General features: G+C 36.7%; 1 protein-coding gene across 1 annotated transcript in view; it reads right to left on the bottom strand.

Annotated features, from left to right (window-relative positions):
* LOC149795947 (synaptogenesis protein syg-2-like) overlaps positions 1-18,488 on the bottom strand; it is a 109,793-nt gene extending 91,305 nt beyond the window's left edge. The window contains exons 1-2 of the mRNA XM_089964158.1: positions 18,283-18,488; positions 15,989-16,059 (exon numbers count right to left, since the gene is read on the bottom strand). Coding sequence (XP_089820284.1) covers positions 15,989-16,008 — 20 coding nt within the window. The 5' untranslated portion in view covers positions 16,009-16,059; positions 18,283-18,488. The remainder of the gene's footprint in view (positions 1-15,988; positions 16,060-18,282) is intronic.
* Positions 18,489-19,153: the final 665 nt, after the last annotated feature.

The following is a 19,153-nucleotide window of genomic DNA, read 5'->3' as shown; positions in this document are numbered from 1 at the left end:
TATTCAGTACTGGTATCCAAAACGGCCTCACAACACAGTATCAATTTACGTTATTACCTAAACCATTTCTTGTACATCACAGACTTCAGCCGGTTATGACGATCACACTACATAGAGCATAAAATTTGCTAACACATGCTGAACCTTTACTCATCTCGATGAAGACGATCCTAAAAATGAAAACTACTCCAGAAAAATGAATTTATCCCTACTAGTACAACAATGCGTGGTCGAGATTTGATGAAACATCACTGCCGCAAAATGACACCTTTTACTCACACATAATCTCTCTGAAACCACCAATGATGAACACCAGCGAGCTAGGAATGTATCTCAAAACGGACGTACTCATGCTAGCGGACTTACTCGACCATTTCAGACACACGTGTTTGGATCATTACCAACCGGACCAACCCTGGTATTTCCCATCGGGGATCAAGTCCAACTTTAACTCTTTACCGATCCGGACATGTTCATGTTCAACGAGCAAATGATTCTTGGGAGAATGTCCTTTGTTACACAAAAACATTCCATCGCCAAAAAAATAAACAAAACACATGTCATCATACAATCCCACAAAGCCATACACGTAGATCATCTAATTTATCGTAAACAACTTCTATGACTGGGCTATGTCACAACCACTTCCCGTTGGAGATTTTCAGTGGATCACCGGTTAGCAATTCATCAAGGAAAAATAAGTTGGATACAATGAGGGATGGAGATATTATGTCGAAGTCGATCTCACTGATCCACAGCATCTCAAAGACGATCACAACAATTATCCGTTCTGTGCTTGACACGTCCTCGTTCACCAATGACTTGTTTTCTCAGCAACAATTGAGAAAAACATAAGTTATAACTCGGAGACGAAAAAGTAAAAACCTTGTACCAAATCTCGCGAACAAATCCAAGTACAAGTTGACACGCTCTCCAACACGGACTCGTTGTCGATAAAGTTCATCGCGCACTCAAGTTTCGTCAGTCACTGTAGATGAAATCCTACGTCGACTTCAACACGACACAACAAGACAATAGCCAATATAGACTTTGGTAAAATGTCTCCAAACTTATGAACAATAGCGTGTTCGGAAACACCATGTGAAACAACAGACGCCGAACAAATTAGAAATCGTCAATGATGTGCGATGACAAGATAAATTTATTGCAAATGATGCCTTTCTACACACGAGAATTTTTACAAAGAGGTCGTCGCTCTCGAATCCAGAAACCTGCGGCCGTCACTGATATCTTCAAATGCCCGTGTAACAGTTTCCCTACGACTGTATCAAAATGTAATACAAAGGCAAAGCCACGTGGCTCATGACCGATACAGACTAGCTGTTGTGAAAACTTCAAAGATATTTACGAAATGCAATTCACACACTCGCACACGGGCATCTATAACTCAGTACCAGACAAAACGCAGCGAGCTAGAGCCATCATCGATCACACAAGTGGAAAACACCAAACACCCTATTAGTATAGATTCATAAGGGATTCACTCGCCTAGCTCACGCAGAGAGCTTGGAGAGCCAGAACCCTTTATCAATATACTACTTATATATCTTATGTACTATAAGACACAAAATAAATTGTATTTTTAGAGACAACACTGTAACTCTAATACATTCTAATAATAAATTAAATGAATTGTTAGAGTTACTCATTAGCGAATACCAGAAAAGTTTTACTTAGATTCTCATAGATCATGTGAGAATATTGATAAAAACTAGAAAGCAACGAACTCAATAAAAGCTTGCGTTTAGTGGTAGGCATCAGGATACATATGTATGGGTAACAGTACAAAAGTATAACTCGGTCGTTCATAATCTTCATCAATGTGTCAGATCTAGAATAGTCTTTTCTTTGATGTTTTTAAATTAAAATGATGTGGTACCTTCAAATCTTGTGGATAAAGTATCTAGCAAATTAAAAGAAAACAACGGAAATGAACTTCAATGAGGTTGGAATATCCATTGCATTAAAGGGCATGAAAAAGACTAGCTAGACTCCCAATGGTCTAGATCAACTTGCAAGTTATTATAGTCAAACGGTAAAGTATGCATGCCATCTAACAAATATCTCTAACATAAGAAAGACAACATTTATCACGATATTGTATATTGCATTATGCATTTAAATCCATTTCTGAATCTATAATTTGATAACTGTTATGTGTTATTTATAAAAAAAAGATTTATTTCTCACAACAGATGTCGACTACCCTTGCGTAAGTTTCTTATATCATCTCTGTTCTAAATGTATATAGTTTCCTTCTAAGATAGCAAAATTATTTCATTGATATATGTCACGGAATGGTGTAAAGGTTGTTAATTAAATACATGTACTCGGGTTTCGTTCCTTTTCGCTGTACAACGATGCCCGAGGGTGATTATATCAGGGTCTATTGTATTTCGAAATCGTGAGTACGATTCGTCCTGTGCCACACGTGCAAGGTGCCTTTGATAAAGAATAACGAAAATTCTAAAGGTATAAATACGTTACTACATGTAAAGGACCTTTACAATACTAATGGTTTTGTCAGCAAGCGGCCTGCTAAAAGGATTCGCACAACTCCAGCTGTAGGGGTAGGTAATGTTTTGGGTTTTAAGTGATAACTAGTGTATTACCATATTTGCCTTTGCATGTTTGTTATAGTTTTCGTTACACACCATAATGCGTGCATTTTTTATTCTTGTTGCGACGTAGTGCAGGACTTATATTGGTAATGTAAAGCTACATTTTTTAAAAGAATTGTTTACTATTGTCTTATCAAGCAGGGTTAGGTTTACTATTGAACCTCTGTTTTGTAATTGCCATTATAATATAATCTTTTTAACTTACCACGTATAACGTCCTTACGTTATGTCTGTAACAAGTTTAGTACACTGTATCGGGTATATTTTCAGCTGAGTTTTTGATGGTAGGAATATCCGGGGTGTCCGGTGTTGTCAGAGGGTAGAAACGTCCGTGTGTCCGGAGCGTTTAAGGTGCCGGAGCGTCTAATGTCTAGCGTCCGGAATGTCAAGAGTGACTAAGGTGACCCAGTTGTAGAGCCGTCAAAGGACCAGGGGGTCCGGAGGGTCTAATATTTCAAGTATCCGGAGGGTCTAATGTTTCAAGTGATCATAGTATTCCGAGGGTCCGGAGTCTATATTGGTTGTGAAATTGATTCAGAGGAGCTGTGGAGCGGATAAGGTGCACGGGTGACGGAGTGCATCTCCACACATGTATTTTTAGCTGTATGCTAATTTTGGGTTAGTAAGACCCAGGGTATTATTCAGGACTGGAAGGATAGATTGTATATCCGTTCTTGTTTAGTGACATAATTTCGCTACCTGAGCGAATACATTTTTTACTATGTGTAAAGACTTACATTGTTTACTATTTGAGTGAACTATATTCATCTTTCCATTATTGAATCATTTGTGAAGTCATTTATCCTGTGTTTAGGGTTACTGACCTAAATTTATTTGTATATTTTTTTCATCTTTGAAACTGTGCGTTTTTTGTTAAATAGATCCAATATTTGGATTATAAATACGCACACATCTTCATCATCCACTACTCATATAAATCGCCACATTAAACCATATATCTGTGTCGTCAAAACGTGTTCTGTTGTTAATCCGAAATATCCCACCCGGTTATCTTGTTACAAATGGTGTCAGAAGTGGGATCATTTCGGATATAACAGAGCACTGAAATTGTTTTATTATATTTGTATGCTTTTTGTGTGTTTCAGATGCGTTTGACAAAGCACCAAGGTTAGGTAGATACCTAATTTTACGTTATTTTTTGTATTTAATATTTTTGTTGCATTTCGTGAAAGAAAATACGGTTTGTGGTAATTACGTGGTTTGTATAAAACTGCACTTTAAGGTTGGTCACCACCAAACTTTTGAAATGACTTCTATGAAAGAACTGGGGAAACAGTTTGGTTATGAGGGGGAGTCCCTTAGAAATTTCGTTCGTGAAGAACAAGCCCGGGAGAGGGACCAAAGATTAAAGGAGAGGGAATTAGAGAGGGAAAAATTTGAAAGGGAACAACTATTAGAGAGGGAATTAGAAAGGGAAAAAAGGGAAACCCAGAAGGAAATGATAGAATTAGAGAAGGGTAAGATTGAACTAGAGAAACAGGCTGAGAGGGAAAGGATAGAATGGGAAAGAGAAGCAGAGAGGGAGAAGTTAGAAGGGGAAGATAGAAATCGGCAGAGGGAACATCTAAGAAATTCTGAGCTATTGCAAGCTAAAAAAAGAGGGGGAACATGATGTTAAACTGAGAGGTCCAAAATTGCCCCATTTGAAGACGATAAAGATAATATGGATAGTTATCTAAATAGGTTTGAGAGGTATGCTACGGTACAAAAATGGAAGAAAGACGATTGGCCGCTCCATCTTAGCGCGTTATTGAAAGGTAAAGCGTTAGACGTGTATTCGCGTTTATCCACGGCCGATTCGCTCAATTACCCCGTGTTGAAAGAGGCACTTCTCAAGAAATATGAACTAACCGAGCAAGGGTTTCGCAAGAAGTTTAAGTATAGTAAACCAGATAGAGGCGAAACATTCACACAGTTCGTCAGTAGGACTTGCAATTATTTGCAGCGATGGGTGGAATGTGGTAAAGTCGTCAAGACATTTGAGGGTCTTGTCGATTTCTTGCTTCGTGACCAATTGTTAACAACTTGTGGCAAGGAGTTATATTTATTCTTGAAGGAAAGATCCTTCACAAATGTACATGAAATGGCCACACAGGCGGATTTGTTCGCCGAAGCTCGGGGAGGTTCGCAGAATGTCATCACGCGAGATGTCAAAGGTGGGAATCGGGTCAACGACAGAAAACCTAGGGAACCTGAAAAATCTGGTAGGAGTAACCAGGGGAAGCGGAGTGACATGCAATGTTTCATTTGCAAGGAAGTGGGTCATATCTCCCACTATTGTCCTAAGCGGAAGGGACCAGTCCAGAAAGTAGCGGTAGCCATTAGAGGCAGAAGATCGGTAAATGGAAAACTTAATGTTTCCCAGCAAGTTAAGCGGAAAGCGGTGCGTGAACCGGTGGTGCGTTCAGAGAACAGTCGCGATGTGATCCAATCAATCGGCACGTGTATTTTTCCAGAGGCACGGGTGCCGACCGCAAACGGCACTGTTAACGGACAAGAAGTCACCGTTCTACGAGACACGGGATGCACTACTGTAGTCGTGAAACGGAGCTTAGTCCGCGATGATCAATTGCTTGGGTTTAAATCACCTTGCATGTTGCTTGACCAGACAATCGACCACGTTCCAGTTGCAAGGATAATGATAGATACACCTTTTTTGACCGGGACTGTGGAAGCTTTATGCGTAGCCAACCCGATCTATGAACTGACGATTGGCAACGTACCGGGTTCTAGACTCCCAACCATAGCAGATTTCCGATTCCCTATCATCCAGGCAGTGCAAACTAGGGCTCAGGTAAAGGAGGAAAATAAACCTTTGCGTAAGTTAAAAGTACCGGAAGCCATTGCTGATATATCCCGCAAAGAATTCCAAAATGAGCAAAAACGTGACGCGTCTTTACGTGCAACCTCTGAGAAGGCATTAACGGGTACCGTGAGAAAGTGTAAGAACGGGGGTTCCTCTAAATTCCTTGTTCGAAAGGGTTTAATGTACAGGGAATACTCTACATCGGATAGGAAGTTCTTGCAATTAGTGGTTCCCCAGAACTTTAGGGCACATGTATTAAAGGTCGCGCACGAGTCGAGTATGGCAGGTCATTTAGGCGTAAAGAAAACAACGGATAGGGTATTAAGAGAATTTTATTGGCCTGGCGTCAATAGCGACATAGCGCGGTTCTGTCGCTCGTGCGACGTTTGCCAGAAGACGATCTCTAAGGGCAGGGTAACTAGAGTACCGTTAGGTCAGATGCCCTTGATAGATACTCCGTTCAAACGAGTAGCCATCGACATTGTAGGACCAATATTTCCGCATACAGATCGGAAAAACCGATACATCTTGACACTGGTAGATTACGCTACCAGATATCCAGAAGCCATAGCTTTGCCATCAATTGAAACCGAACGTGTAGCCGAAGCGCTCGTAGACATGTTCAGCAGGGTCGGAGTGCCCGAAGAGGTTCTTACGGATTGTGGAGCGCAATTCACCTCAGATCTTATGGCAGAAATTAGTAGGTTGTTGTCCCTTAAACAGTTACGCACAACACCTTACCATCCTATGTGCAATGGATTGGTCGAGAAATTCAACGGCACATTGAAGCAAATGTTGCGGAGAATGTGTGCGGAAAGACCGAAGGATTGGGATAGATATATGAACGCCCTTCTGTTCGCATATCGTGAGGTTCCTCAGGAAAGCTTGGGTTTCTCCCCGTTTGAACTATTGTACGGTAGGACAGTTTGTGGTCCTATGCGCATACTTCGTGAACTGTGGACAGACGAGGTCGCGGACGAAGAAGTTCAGACCACATACCATTACGTAGTTGATTTGCGCGAAAGATTAGAAAGTACTTGTCAAATGGCGCAAGACGAACTCGCGAAATCTAGTCGTAGGTACGCCAAGTACTACAACCGAGGAACTCGGAGTAAAAAATTTGACGTAGGCGATCAAGTGTTGGTACTTCTCCCAACGAATAACAACAAGCTGCTAGTCCAATGGAAAGGGCCATATGAAGTCAGACAGGTGAAAGGCGAAATGGATTATATCATTGATATGGAGGGGAAGTCCAAGACATTTCATGCCAATATGCTTAAACTCTACGTAGCGAGACCTGGACAAACGATTGATAAAGGGATTTTGAATGTAGTATGCGTTGCGGTGATAGAGGATAGGTCTGGTGACGAAGCGGAATTCGTCTCCAGCACAGAAATACCCCTTGAATACCCCATGGACGTCGGTAAAGAAAGTATTGACCAGATAAATGTATGCCCTGAGTTATCGGAGGGTCAACGTACAGATTATGGAGGTTTTGTCCAAATATCCAGATGTGTTCACGGACAGACCAGGTTGTACGGGTCTAATTCGACACGAGATCAAATTGAATACCACTGAGCCTATCAGGATTAAAGGATATCCGATACCCTTTAATGCACGGGAGACCATCAGTGAAGAAGTGATGAAAATGTTAGACCAGGGAGTGATCGAACCTTCAAACTCCCCATACTCGTCCCCCGTGGTGTTAGTCAGAAAGAAAGACGGGACCAACCGGTTTTGCATTGACTTTCGGCAATTAAACAAGATCACCGTATTTGATGCAGAACCAATGCCAGATATGGAAAGTGTATTTTCAAAATTGGCAGGTCATAAATACATTTCCAAATTAGATCTAAGCAAGGGATATTGGCAGATACCCATCGCCGATAATGTCCGCGAGTTGACGGCATTCGCGACTCCCAAAGGACTGTTTCAATTTAAAGTTATGCCTTTCGGTTTAGTCAACGCCGGTGCGTCGTGCGTTCGTCTCATGCGCAAATTATTAAACGGAACGGAAAACGTCGACAGCTTTGTAGACGACATCTTTGTTTACACGCATACATGGGATGAACATGTTAAGGTATTACGGGATCTGTTCGATAGACTTCACATTGCAAATCTTTCAGTTAGGCCTACTAAGTGTAGCATAGGGTATTCCAGTCTGGAATGTTTGGGACATCTGGTAAGTGGACTAGGCCAGTTGCAACCTCATCCAGATAAAATAGGAGCAATCAGGGATGCCCCTAGACCAGAGACAAAAAAACAAGTAGGGTCTTTCCTAGGTCTAATCGCGTTCTACAGGAAATTCGTCCCCAACTTTTCGGCTATTGCCAGCCCATTAACGGATTTGACTAGGAAGGGGCAACCGAATAAAGTTTCATGGGGTGTATGCCAGGAAAAAGCGTTTAACACTCTAAAACACAAACTGGTAAGTTCACCAATTTTAAAGTTGCCGGAAATAGATAAACCTTTTGTAATGAGGACTGATGCGTCCGATACGGGTCTTGGGGCTGTTTTGCTACAGGAGCAAGGGGGGATGAAATTGCCCATTGCTTATGCAAGTAGGAAATTGCTCCCTAGAGAGGAAAAGTACTCCGTGATTGAAAAGGAGTGCCTAGGTTTAGTATGGGGAATAGGAAAATTCGATACATATCTTTTTGGGAGGGAGTTTACCTTGCAAACGGACCATCAGCCGCTTTTATATTTGAATAAAGCAAAGGTCACCAATGCAAGATTGATGCGTTGGGCGTTGTCTTTGCAACCATACAGTTTTCGAATAGAGGAAATTCGAGGGTCAGAAAATGTGGGAGCTGATTTTTTAAGTAGGGTGTAATTAGCAAATCATTTCGTTCGGTCTGAAAATTGGAAGTTTTAATAATGTTTCATTGTTCACATTCCGTGATTGTTCTAAAAGTGATACCACTTTTTTTTTTAGGGGGGAGGTATACAACACCGGACACCCCGGATATTCCTACCATCAAAAACTCAGCCCTACAGCTGGAGTTGTGCGAATCCTTTTAGCAGGCCGCTTGCTGACAATATATCAATCATCTTATCAATGAAGAAAAAAACTGTATTTTATCTATTTTCTCCCATCCATTTTGCGATGTTTATACTCGATTGTAATGTAAAATGCAATATTTTATTTTATGAGATTTCGGATTTTTTTTAATTGCAACATTGATACTCAGAGAATCCATATTGGCAAATAACATCATTTTGTCGCTTTATTGGCTTATTATTTTGTTTTATTAAAGGTCAAACATTAGCAATTCGTTTGATTCTGGCACCGTAAATCCATCATAATTTTGATTCGTCTGTTTTAGTTTCTAAACCAACTATCTTCGTTATTCACTATCTTTCTTTACAATAAAATACATTTAGGATTTTCAAATATTTCGCTTCGTCAAGGTATATTTTAATATTTTTTTTTCCTTTCTTCAAGTTTCTGTTTGGTTTTCAAAATCAGCATTATTCGTTGATTTAGAAAAGAGTTTTGTTTCAAAGTATTAAATTATATTTTGTCTTAAGGACTTATACAATTATATGCATGATTTTAACCACGGCTCTTAGTCAAGTATAAATTATATTTGTATCTTTATTTGTTCATTCATGAGTATATAAATTGAAATTTAGATTCACAAAAAAAATTCCTTCTCTTATTTCTAACGTGAATAATAGTTTACGTCAGGCATGTTTCGTATCCTTTTTATCTTCTATCAATTTTGCTTGTAATCGAGCTTAATTGTCCTAGGAAATCGGGTGTTTCATTTTTCCTACCGAAGAACAGTTTTTTTAAAATAGTGGTCAAAATTAGTTTGTACTTCGAACTCAAATTATAAATGTACGCTAAATGAATTAGCTGTACTCCAAGAAATGATTACTGTACCCATTAATTGAATTGAATGTGTTGTTTACAAGCCTATTTAGCGTTTCGAAAGGATATCGGATGGTACCAACCGTTAACGTGTAAGTACATCATATATGAACTTGACCTTGATGTATTGTATTCAGCGTTATTATATTTATGCATTTCTTCACCATATATACTAGGTGTCTTGGTCATATTGTCCTTCTAGTAAATCTAATTTATCTAGTAGTTCTTCGAACTTTATTCAGACTTATGAATTTGTACATTATGTCTTTGCTTGTGTTTTGTGTTACCAATCTACATCATGCGTATGTGAGAAAGCTTGCCAGTAGCTTCTCGTGGGTCGGTGGTTCTTTCTGGGGTTTTCCCGGGTTCTTCCTCCACCATTAATGCTGGCCGCCATGTATAGCCTATCGTGTGCTGAAATATAGCGTTAAACCCTACTACTACTACAACAACCAATCTACATCTCCATCTTTATCTGTTTCCGTTCTTACGAGTTGAATCATTTGACCTAGATTGGATTGTCTGAACCTAAAAGCCTATTTTTCTGCCTATTATTTTCCATAACTATGTTTCAACATCTTCAAAAAAATAAATGAAATTTGCATTTTATTTCTTTCCCAGTTTCGAATCTGCCTTTATTTGTTGTTTCCTAAACGAATCAAGAAACATTCTTGCGACAATACATTTTCGTCTCATTTACAATCCATTTTTGTTCTCTTCAAGTCAGATTTTGGTAGTTATGTACGAACCAACTTTTGTGTCATATGCTGATTACAATTTTATGTAATTGTTCATAATCTACGTTTCCTGATAGAACATTCATAGAATTTATATAATTGTTTCGCAGTCATTAGTGATCTTTGTTTGGTTGCATTCTCTCATTTGTTTGTCTCCTTCAGTATACTGTCTTTACATGTGCATTAATATTTCAACATTACCTTTCATTAATAGGCTTAACTTGACAACGCCGATAACGGATAATTGGTTCCATTTATATAATGAAAATATTTGGATATAACTACAACAATATTTTGAAGGGTACTTTAAAACAGCTTCGCTGGAGCTCTACCTCGCTAAGATTATTTCGGTGAAACATTTTCTTCCGGCTAATAAGCATTAGGAGATGTTTTTATTTCCTTTATATCCTTTAAATTTTACCAGTACACATCATTTGCCGTTCAAATTTTTGTTTGCTTTTTCTTTTTTTTAAATTTTTCAGTCGATATTACATAATCATGCTTGTCGTATAAAAATAACTCCTCGTAAAATAATACTTCAGTATTCTCTCCCATGAAGTGTTATAATTCATATATTAAACGGTGTCCTGAAATTACTTCTCTTGTTATAAAAACATCTTCCGCGAAATAAAGATGATAGCTTGTAGCAAAATATGGTTATAGGATGATACCCTGACTATTCTAGTCGAGTACTGAATGTAGTGTCATGCTGTTCAGCAACGTTCTTCTATGGCTTAATTGATCATTGGGCAAACAGGAGATATCATCACTAATATCGTGTCACATGACCATTACCTATCGGTTGTCTCAGCTGTTACGACTCTCTTGTCTTAAAGAAACTAACAGAAAAAGCGAAATCCAGCAAATTTTGTAAACCTTCACGAACAATTTATTTCCCTAGTATACAAAGTGAAAATTTTTAAAAAAAGAGCTTCCAGTATTGTGAATTAAATCCCAGATAATCCCAAAACTTCTATCACAAGTCCAAAAGTTCAGAGTATTATAAATGAGTTCCAGTGGTGTTCCGAATTAAGTCGAATCTATATTGCTGATGTGCCATTGAATAGTTTTATATATGCTAAAGGAATCGTAGCGATATAATACAAAACGTCTTTAAATTAATTCTCAGTAAATCCCAAAGAATTCACTACCTCATATAAAAAACTAAGTCACAGTTTCAGAACCAAGATGAGGGTCAATTATTCGTTTAAAGAACATTCCAACTTGTAAATAAGGTCAGGTCTTTTAACAGCTAAGCAATCAGAAATCATGTGATCCGGAATTGCATAGGCGAAACAAATGAGTTAAATTCAAGACCCATGAAATTCGTCGACAAGATTTCTTCTAAACCCGCCAATGTCGAATGACCACAAAACCACAAAGATTTAGTAGATTGTCTGCTAAATCACCCTTACAATCAATAATCATGAAAGTAACATATAATATTTGCATACATAATACAGTATTAATTAAACTGAATATAGAGAATAGTGCTGCTTGTAGCTACACTTTCCAATCTATTTTCATGACAATTCAATTATGCACGCAAAACTCCTCACATCTTATGCATATTTGTATTGTCTGTTTGTCCTTTGTCCGTAATTGAGGGTAGAGGTTTGGCCTACCTGAATAATCTCGTGTTCTTTGACCTGTTTTGTAAGTGAAAAATAACTTGTTTACTTATATTTGAGTTCAAGGTCTAGCCTTATTTACAAGCTTTAGCATGTCCTGGACTCGAACGTATGAGCCACGTCCTGGGGATTTTATTGTGTTAGATTTTTACGTAAGGCTGTGATAAAGAAAATTGTGTGTGTGTGTGCGCGTGTGTGTGATTTAGATTTTTAATGTAACTTTTAAAACATTTCAATCATATCGATGCGATGCCTGTAGTGTGGCAGTTTATAGTGATGTCTAGCACTGAGGCATCATGCCGCAGACATTTAGCATCATGTCCCACCCAGTCACATTATTCTAACACCAGGCCGACCAGTCCTAACACAAACCTCTTAATGTTGAGCGTCTAGCGAGGCAACTGTTACTACCATGTTTATGTCTTTGGTATGACTCGGCTGGGGATTGAACCCACGACCTCCCGCATCCTTAGCGTTCACAGGAAGTATTTTTTATCAAAAATATTTAATCGTGACGAATCTAAAGCTCACAGAGGAAAACTCGATTCGGCAACGGATGAATTGAATCTTCTAATAAATAGTGACTTTTATGAATCTGATAATAAATAGACCACTTATGGGTATAATTTGCCAATCTAATAAACACTCATATTTTCCGAAGTGAGCTTGAGAGAAGCTTACAAATTCTTAAGTTCTGTCATACGTAATAATAACTTCTATAATGCGCTTGAGACAACAGCACAAGTTCGTTAAATTCTATGATAAATTATAAAACTTCAACTAGATAGATATGATCACAACATATGGAAGATATATGTCTCACAAACAAACGAAAATTTCAGATTTATTTTTGCTTCTGAAAAGTTCCCTATGTGAGGGAATGTGCATGAAAAAGTTTGACATAATTGGAGAGCATATGACACAAGTACGGAACAGTTCCCTTACATACTTTTCCACCAATATGCCTGTTTTAAATGAAAGGTTGGAAAATTGTTGTATTTATATATCATAAACTGGCTCTTGGATATTGGTTTTCCATATATCTTATGTTTTCAATCACTTTTGTGGTAAAAATAAATATTTCATTTTATACTATTATAGCACGTATGCAGATAATCCGTGTTGGTAAATACTTTCACGTTGTCGCCATGTTGGCTCGTTACCTTGTTGAAGTTTAAAATATGTATTTTCATATTTGCACAGTTTCACTTCTCTTTTTCTATTTCTTAATGTGTCAGTTTGGTATTCAGTAGCATTATTTTTCAATACCTTAGAAAAGTATGTTTATTCAATACCTTAGAAAAGTGTTTATTCAATACCTTAGAAAAGTGTTTATTCAATACCTCAGAAAAGTATGTTTATTCAATACCTTAGAAAAGTGCTTATTCAATACCTTAGAAAAGTGCTTATTCAATACCTTAGAAAAGTGTTTATTCAATACCTTAGAAAAGTGTTTATTCAATACCTTAGAAAAGTGTGTTTATTCATACGGTAATCCAATACATTTATTCATTATCTGGTGCGCTTTTATTACATTTTTTCGATTGGTTGTACATTAGTTTTATTATAACTTTCCAATGAGTCTGTCTATTCGTATTGATAAATATCTTTGAACCAATTGCTAGAGGAACTGTAATGAGGGCAATCATTGCCGTCTTTACTCTTGATATTCTAGAAAGGGGCCCAAACGGCCAGTGCTCTAAAGCTCTCACCGTTACTGATCAATGCCATCTCACCTATGTTAAATATTTAAATATATATTGGATTCTTAACATTTAGATTACAATGTAGTTGTGCTGGACCTCTATACTTTTCAATAAAGTATTCATCAACTATTACTTTGTAGTTGTCTTATTCGGACTCCTTTCTCTGATACGACATATATTGGTGGAGTTATAATGATGCAGCATTAATTGGCCTTAATTCTTGATAAATGGCTTATGAAATTAATTTTAAATGTGTACAGCATTTAGCTATACAAACGGCTATTCTGTGAACTGCTGGCTTGTATTCCATGTGACAAGATTTAAAAATGAGGGCAAAACACGTATGGCATGTGTTGTGATGTCTTTAGTGTCCACGAATAATTCCGGGTAGGACTAATGCATGTATTACTCTTTGCATCCTTATTACGTATTGGCTGCATGATGCATACATACATACATACACACACACACACACACACACAGATATATATATATATATATATATATATATATATATATATATATATATATATATATATATATATATATATATATATATATATATATATATATATATATATATATATATATACTTTTTTTTAACAATTTCTTCTTTGTTTCTTTGACATTTACGTGTTCTGCTGATGTTAACAGGCATTTTCGCTCATCATCAATCTAACAGACCGGAGATATGAATTGCATTTCAATTATTGAAACTAATAGATTCCAAACTTTGTGATGTATAATGATTCGAAACGTGTGAATCTGTATGACTGGTAATTGTGACATGTACGACAGTCACGTAATAGGAAAGGAGTTCATGAGGGATTGCTTCTAAAAAAAAATATCTAAATACCAACCAAAATGTTTAATATCTACAGTCGGTACAAAAACATATATAAATTTGTATAACTAATTTAAACCGAAGATTACTAAGCAAAATGATGACAATGACAATTTTCGAAAGTTATTCATATTTATTTGTCCCAGAAATAAAAATATACTTTTTTTAAACACATTATCGAGACAATTTATGAATTATCGTGGTACAGCCTATGACAGTATTTGTTTGAAAATACCCAGTATTTGTTATCACGTTAAAACTAGATTTAAGATAAATTTAAAAATATAGACTCAAAAAATCAAATGTGTACGGACAGTGGCGTATCAATTGAGATTTGATTCAAAACTGTATGAAGTGACGTTTTATTCAAACCTATTTATCAGTACAAGCCTTAGTACGTCAGGGTATTGTCCTAACCCTTGTGAATGCGTCATATTTCGTTACAACGCAATTTAATATAAACGTTATATTGGGGAGGGGGTTTGGTTTGCTGATAAATTAGTGTCAGAATCTTCTAAGTCTCTTGACACTCCAAATTCCCAATATGTAGGATTGATTTGTCAGACAAAAGATTTCAGTCGTTAGTAGGTATACACGTGAACTGTATTGTGTAGCATGTAATGAACACAATAGTACGAGTCTTCTTCTTCATACCTTGCCTCTGGAGTCTGCCTGGTATCATGTCAATTATAAGCTTTTACCTGACCTCTGTCACCTTTGTATGGAATGTATATCTGCACATGCTCTCTGAATTATCATTTCTAGTAGAGGGTCCATATAAATTATATCGGACGTCCTTTGCTGTGTTTAAGAAGGTTCAAGTTAGAAATCATTTAAAAACTCGGTCGATATCAATTCATCTGGGTTTTGGTTCCATAAAAAGTGTGCACAAATACTGAAGTACAATCAACAATTGTAATTTAATTATGTCAACAGCCTCATTGATTGTATGATGTATTGTTATGAAAAGTGCCCAGGGAAGGAGGACGAGGAGTGACTTGTTTATACCGGAATCACTGGTCGCGGGTTAGAACCCCAGCTGAGTCGTACATAAGACTTATAAAAATGGTACATACAGCTGCCTCGCTAGGCGCTCGGTATTAAGAGCTTAGTGTTAGGACCGGTCATCCTTGTGTCAGGAAAATGTGACTGGGTGGAACATCATACTACATGTCTGCGGCATTATGCCCCTGTGAAAGACATCACGATGAACTGCCACACAGCAGACATCGTAGCATTATGACTGACAAATTGTTAAAGCTACGTTAACAACCCAGGTCACACACACACACACACACACAATTGGCCGCATTATTGAATCCATGCGATAGCTCAACATGTCCTCTCAATCAATAGGAACTACATTATATGTGCCCGACTGGGTTATTTTGTTGGACTTAGGTTAATAATTAAATATCCCGAGCTTCTCACTAAGAAATGGGGATCTAACTCCAATTAAAACAAGGAGGCACAAAGGGAGACGTTACTCATCCGCTTGGAGATGGATATGTATATACATAACAATTAATACTATACGGTCAGAGTAAGTTAGGAGATGGGTATCTAGCTTCCAACAAGTATATGAACAGATAAATCAAATTTAAATTTACTATGGTACATGATTTTGTAGATCTCTCCGTACATCCTTAGTCAAAATATTGTGAAATCCAATCATTACTTATCTTAAGACTGAAAACAAGTGGAAATAAATATGAATAACTTACCTGAAATCCTCTTTAAACATTTTCAACTTTATATTGCAGTAGAACTCTCGAAAATTATCCTCTCGAAATTCCTTGAAAAATAAATGAATATCGTTCGATCAGATACATAACATCACTGTATATTAATTCTGTTTTATTTAAACAGTTTATTTGATAAATTATGCAAAACGGGTCGGGCAAGAATTTCTCACAGCGTAAGATAAGCCCTTCCCGTAGAAAATAACATTTAGTATGCAATACGACTGCATCAACTATAAATGTTTCATTGCATTGTCTGAGAAAAAAAAATCCCTTTATATTTTGAATCTAAGGAAGAAACTTTACTTAAAACGCTTTGTATCGTCATTTTATTTGTGAACGAAAAATATAGATATTAAAAAACAATTTCAGTTTCGGGTTCAGGTGAGCCCAATAGAAACGTGTTTGAATAGATGGAACCAACATTTCGTTAAGGCTAAATATTAGATTTTGTGTTTGATCTGTGTCTAGAGGGCAAAATGAAAATATTATGCTATATACCTTGCGCTTGCACACCAGACTTATATAAGGGATTATCAATCAGGTGATTGTCGTCCGGATATTTGTAAGGTCGCTACATTGGTTTCTGATCCTAGTCAGAATAGTAGAGTCACTGTATGATCCAAAAGATAATACGAAGGAACGCTGTTGCTTTGTGAGGAAATATATGTTTCTTGTTGGGTATTTTATATGAGAATAGAAGAGTTAAGGTAACTGAAACTCTCGCAGATGGCAGTAATCGGTAAAGGGAGCGCTGTAGATCACTCGACCCCCTGGGGCCATGCATTTAATCAAAGGCTGTTTTGTTGATAACATAATTGTATCACATCAAAGGAAGAAGCAGTATATTAGATGCGATCTTTGATAATAATCATGTTCCAAAAAATGTCGCACATTTTAGTGTTAGCCTAATTATCCTAAATGGCCTGTGTAGCCCTTTGTCAATAGGAGACATAACTGATTTTGTATTAATTAGTTTAAATTTAAACAGCATTACAGGTTACACTGCCACCGTCTAAAACAAATGTTATTTTCTGCTTTCTTTCTGCAAGTCACAAACTGTCAACTACTTTTTGTATATTCATGCGGTCTTTTCTTTAGTTCGGTAAACATCGACCTGCAGTACGTTCCAAGATAAGGTAGATATGTCATATCTTCTCTTTCTTTTCAATGTACTGTCATAGCATTGGTCTGTTTTTGAAGAATTATAAATAATACCACAACTCAATTCAATTGTGTATTCTCTTAAGCATATACTTGATCATATAGTTCATAATGCAATTGTTGTGCGGTTATCAAAAATATACATACAACTTGAAAGAAAAAACGCCAAAGAAAATATAATCGTATTTTATACGTAATAAGGTTAATTTTAATGGGGGTTGGTTCTTTTCTACAGTTTTCGTACGTGGTTCCTCTCGCAGCAAACATGAATCAAGTGAGAAAAAATCATTCTTCTCAAAAAATTTCTACCTGTCTTTACCAAAACAAACGTGTTCTGTCGACTAAGAGTAAAAACCCAAATGACGTTCATTTCTATCAGACCCGAAGGCATTATAAAAGTTATCACGCTGAGTATCTCCGAGTATGTGAATTTTCTTTGTGACGAAAGTAACAGAAGTTTACAAAAGTTAAAAAATTTAAACCGCCAATCTCTAGCTTGAAGGCTTTGCAAAAAATATCAAAAACCTAACTACAACAACAACAACAAAACAGAAGCATTTTCTTAAGAGGTATTGATATTCGACGAAAAGGAATATTGCATTGAAGTTTAATAATAACGAGTGCTTCAGTAACGCACATAGTCATTGACTGCAATGTATATAATTCAAATGATCATGGGATATATATATATATATATATATATATATATATATATATATATATATATATACATGCATGCATGCATGCATGCATGCATGCATACATACATACATACATACATACATATATATATATATATATATATATATATATATATATATATATATATATATATCAAATGATCATTTAATTATTTGAGTAATTATTCGAGGGCGAACATTATTAATGTAATTTCTATATGTTAATATTCGTGTAATTTATACAAGTAGATATTACCCTTAGCCAAACAACTCACAAAACAAATGTGCTTACTGTTACCGAGCTTAGCTCTACAATCTCACAATGCTGAAAAATTTAACTCAGTGATAACTCTTTGTTGACTAAAAAGAAGACTTCCATGACAACATGTACATAAAATATAAGTCTATTTGGCATCTACGTGTAAATATTACCTCATGAAATATGATCTGCCTTGTTTCAGTGTCACAGGGTCATATACTTATTCATGTTGCTGCGACTAACACTGTTCTATCAATTAAACTCCTTTGTGCACGGAAAATGTTGTACTCATCAAGTTGGAAACAGTATTCTAACATGAATTATTTTAAACTTCCAATGTACATAAATATACTTTCATTCAAAACTGCTTACAACTTCTCGTGAAAGCCACTAAAGAATACACTCGTTTTATTAACCTAATGGTAAGTATATGACGGAAGTGAAGGAAACGCGAAATTAGGTCTTGATAGAATGACCAATAAACACAATCTGTTTGACTGGATTAAATATGCTTTTGAGTCATGTCATAAGAAAACACTTCTGAAAAGAAACTTCACCAATCTGTGGGTGATGCTAATCCCTGCCTGAGTTAAAAGTTTGTCCTTGGAGAGTGAATGTTATTTTTTGGTCAAAACATTTAGACCTGATTTAACACTTGCCAATTGCATCTTATATCAGATGACATAACTGCTGAAGAATGCATTTAGTGAGCACATATTTTGTCACTGAATATAAATTATAGTAAATCACCTAATAACCACATATCTTAAAACTCGACTTTCCCACTGCCAAAAGCTTGAATTTAATTAGGATTGGCTGGGTTAAGTCAAAATAACAAATGCTATCATCGCACCACCACCACCACCGCAGGTGCCACAGCACAATTTGCTACTCTGCCATGGAGATTTCGATAAATGCTCGCACTTTTTAAGATGAATATTTCTTCGGTGTAGATACAGTGATGCAGAACTAATTTCCATAGATACAGTCATACTGCCGATCATTGTTTGTTATCTTATGGCACACCATCAAATGACAGGTCAC

This window comes from Sinohyriopsis cumingii, chromosome 7, assembly GCF_028554795.1.
Source record: "Sinohyriopsis cumingii isolate HCF-2022 chromosome 7, ASM2855479v2, whole genome shotgun sequence".
In the NCBI taxonomy this organism is placed as follows: Eukaryota; Metazoa; Mollusca; class Bivalvia; order Unionida; family Unionidae; genus Sinohyriopsis; species Sinohyriopsis cumingii.
Note: the sequence above shows the minus strand (reverse complement) of the source record. Positions and strands in the feature narration are given on the sequence as shown.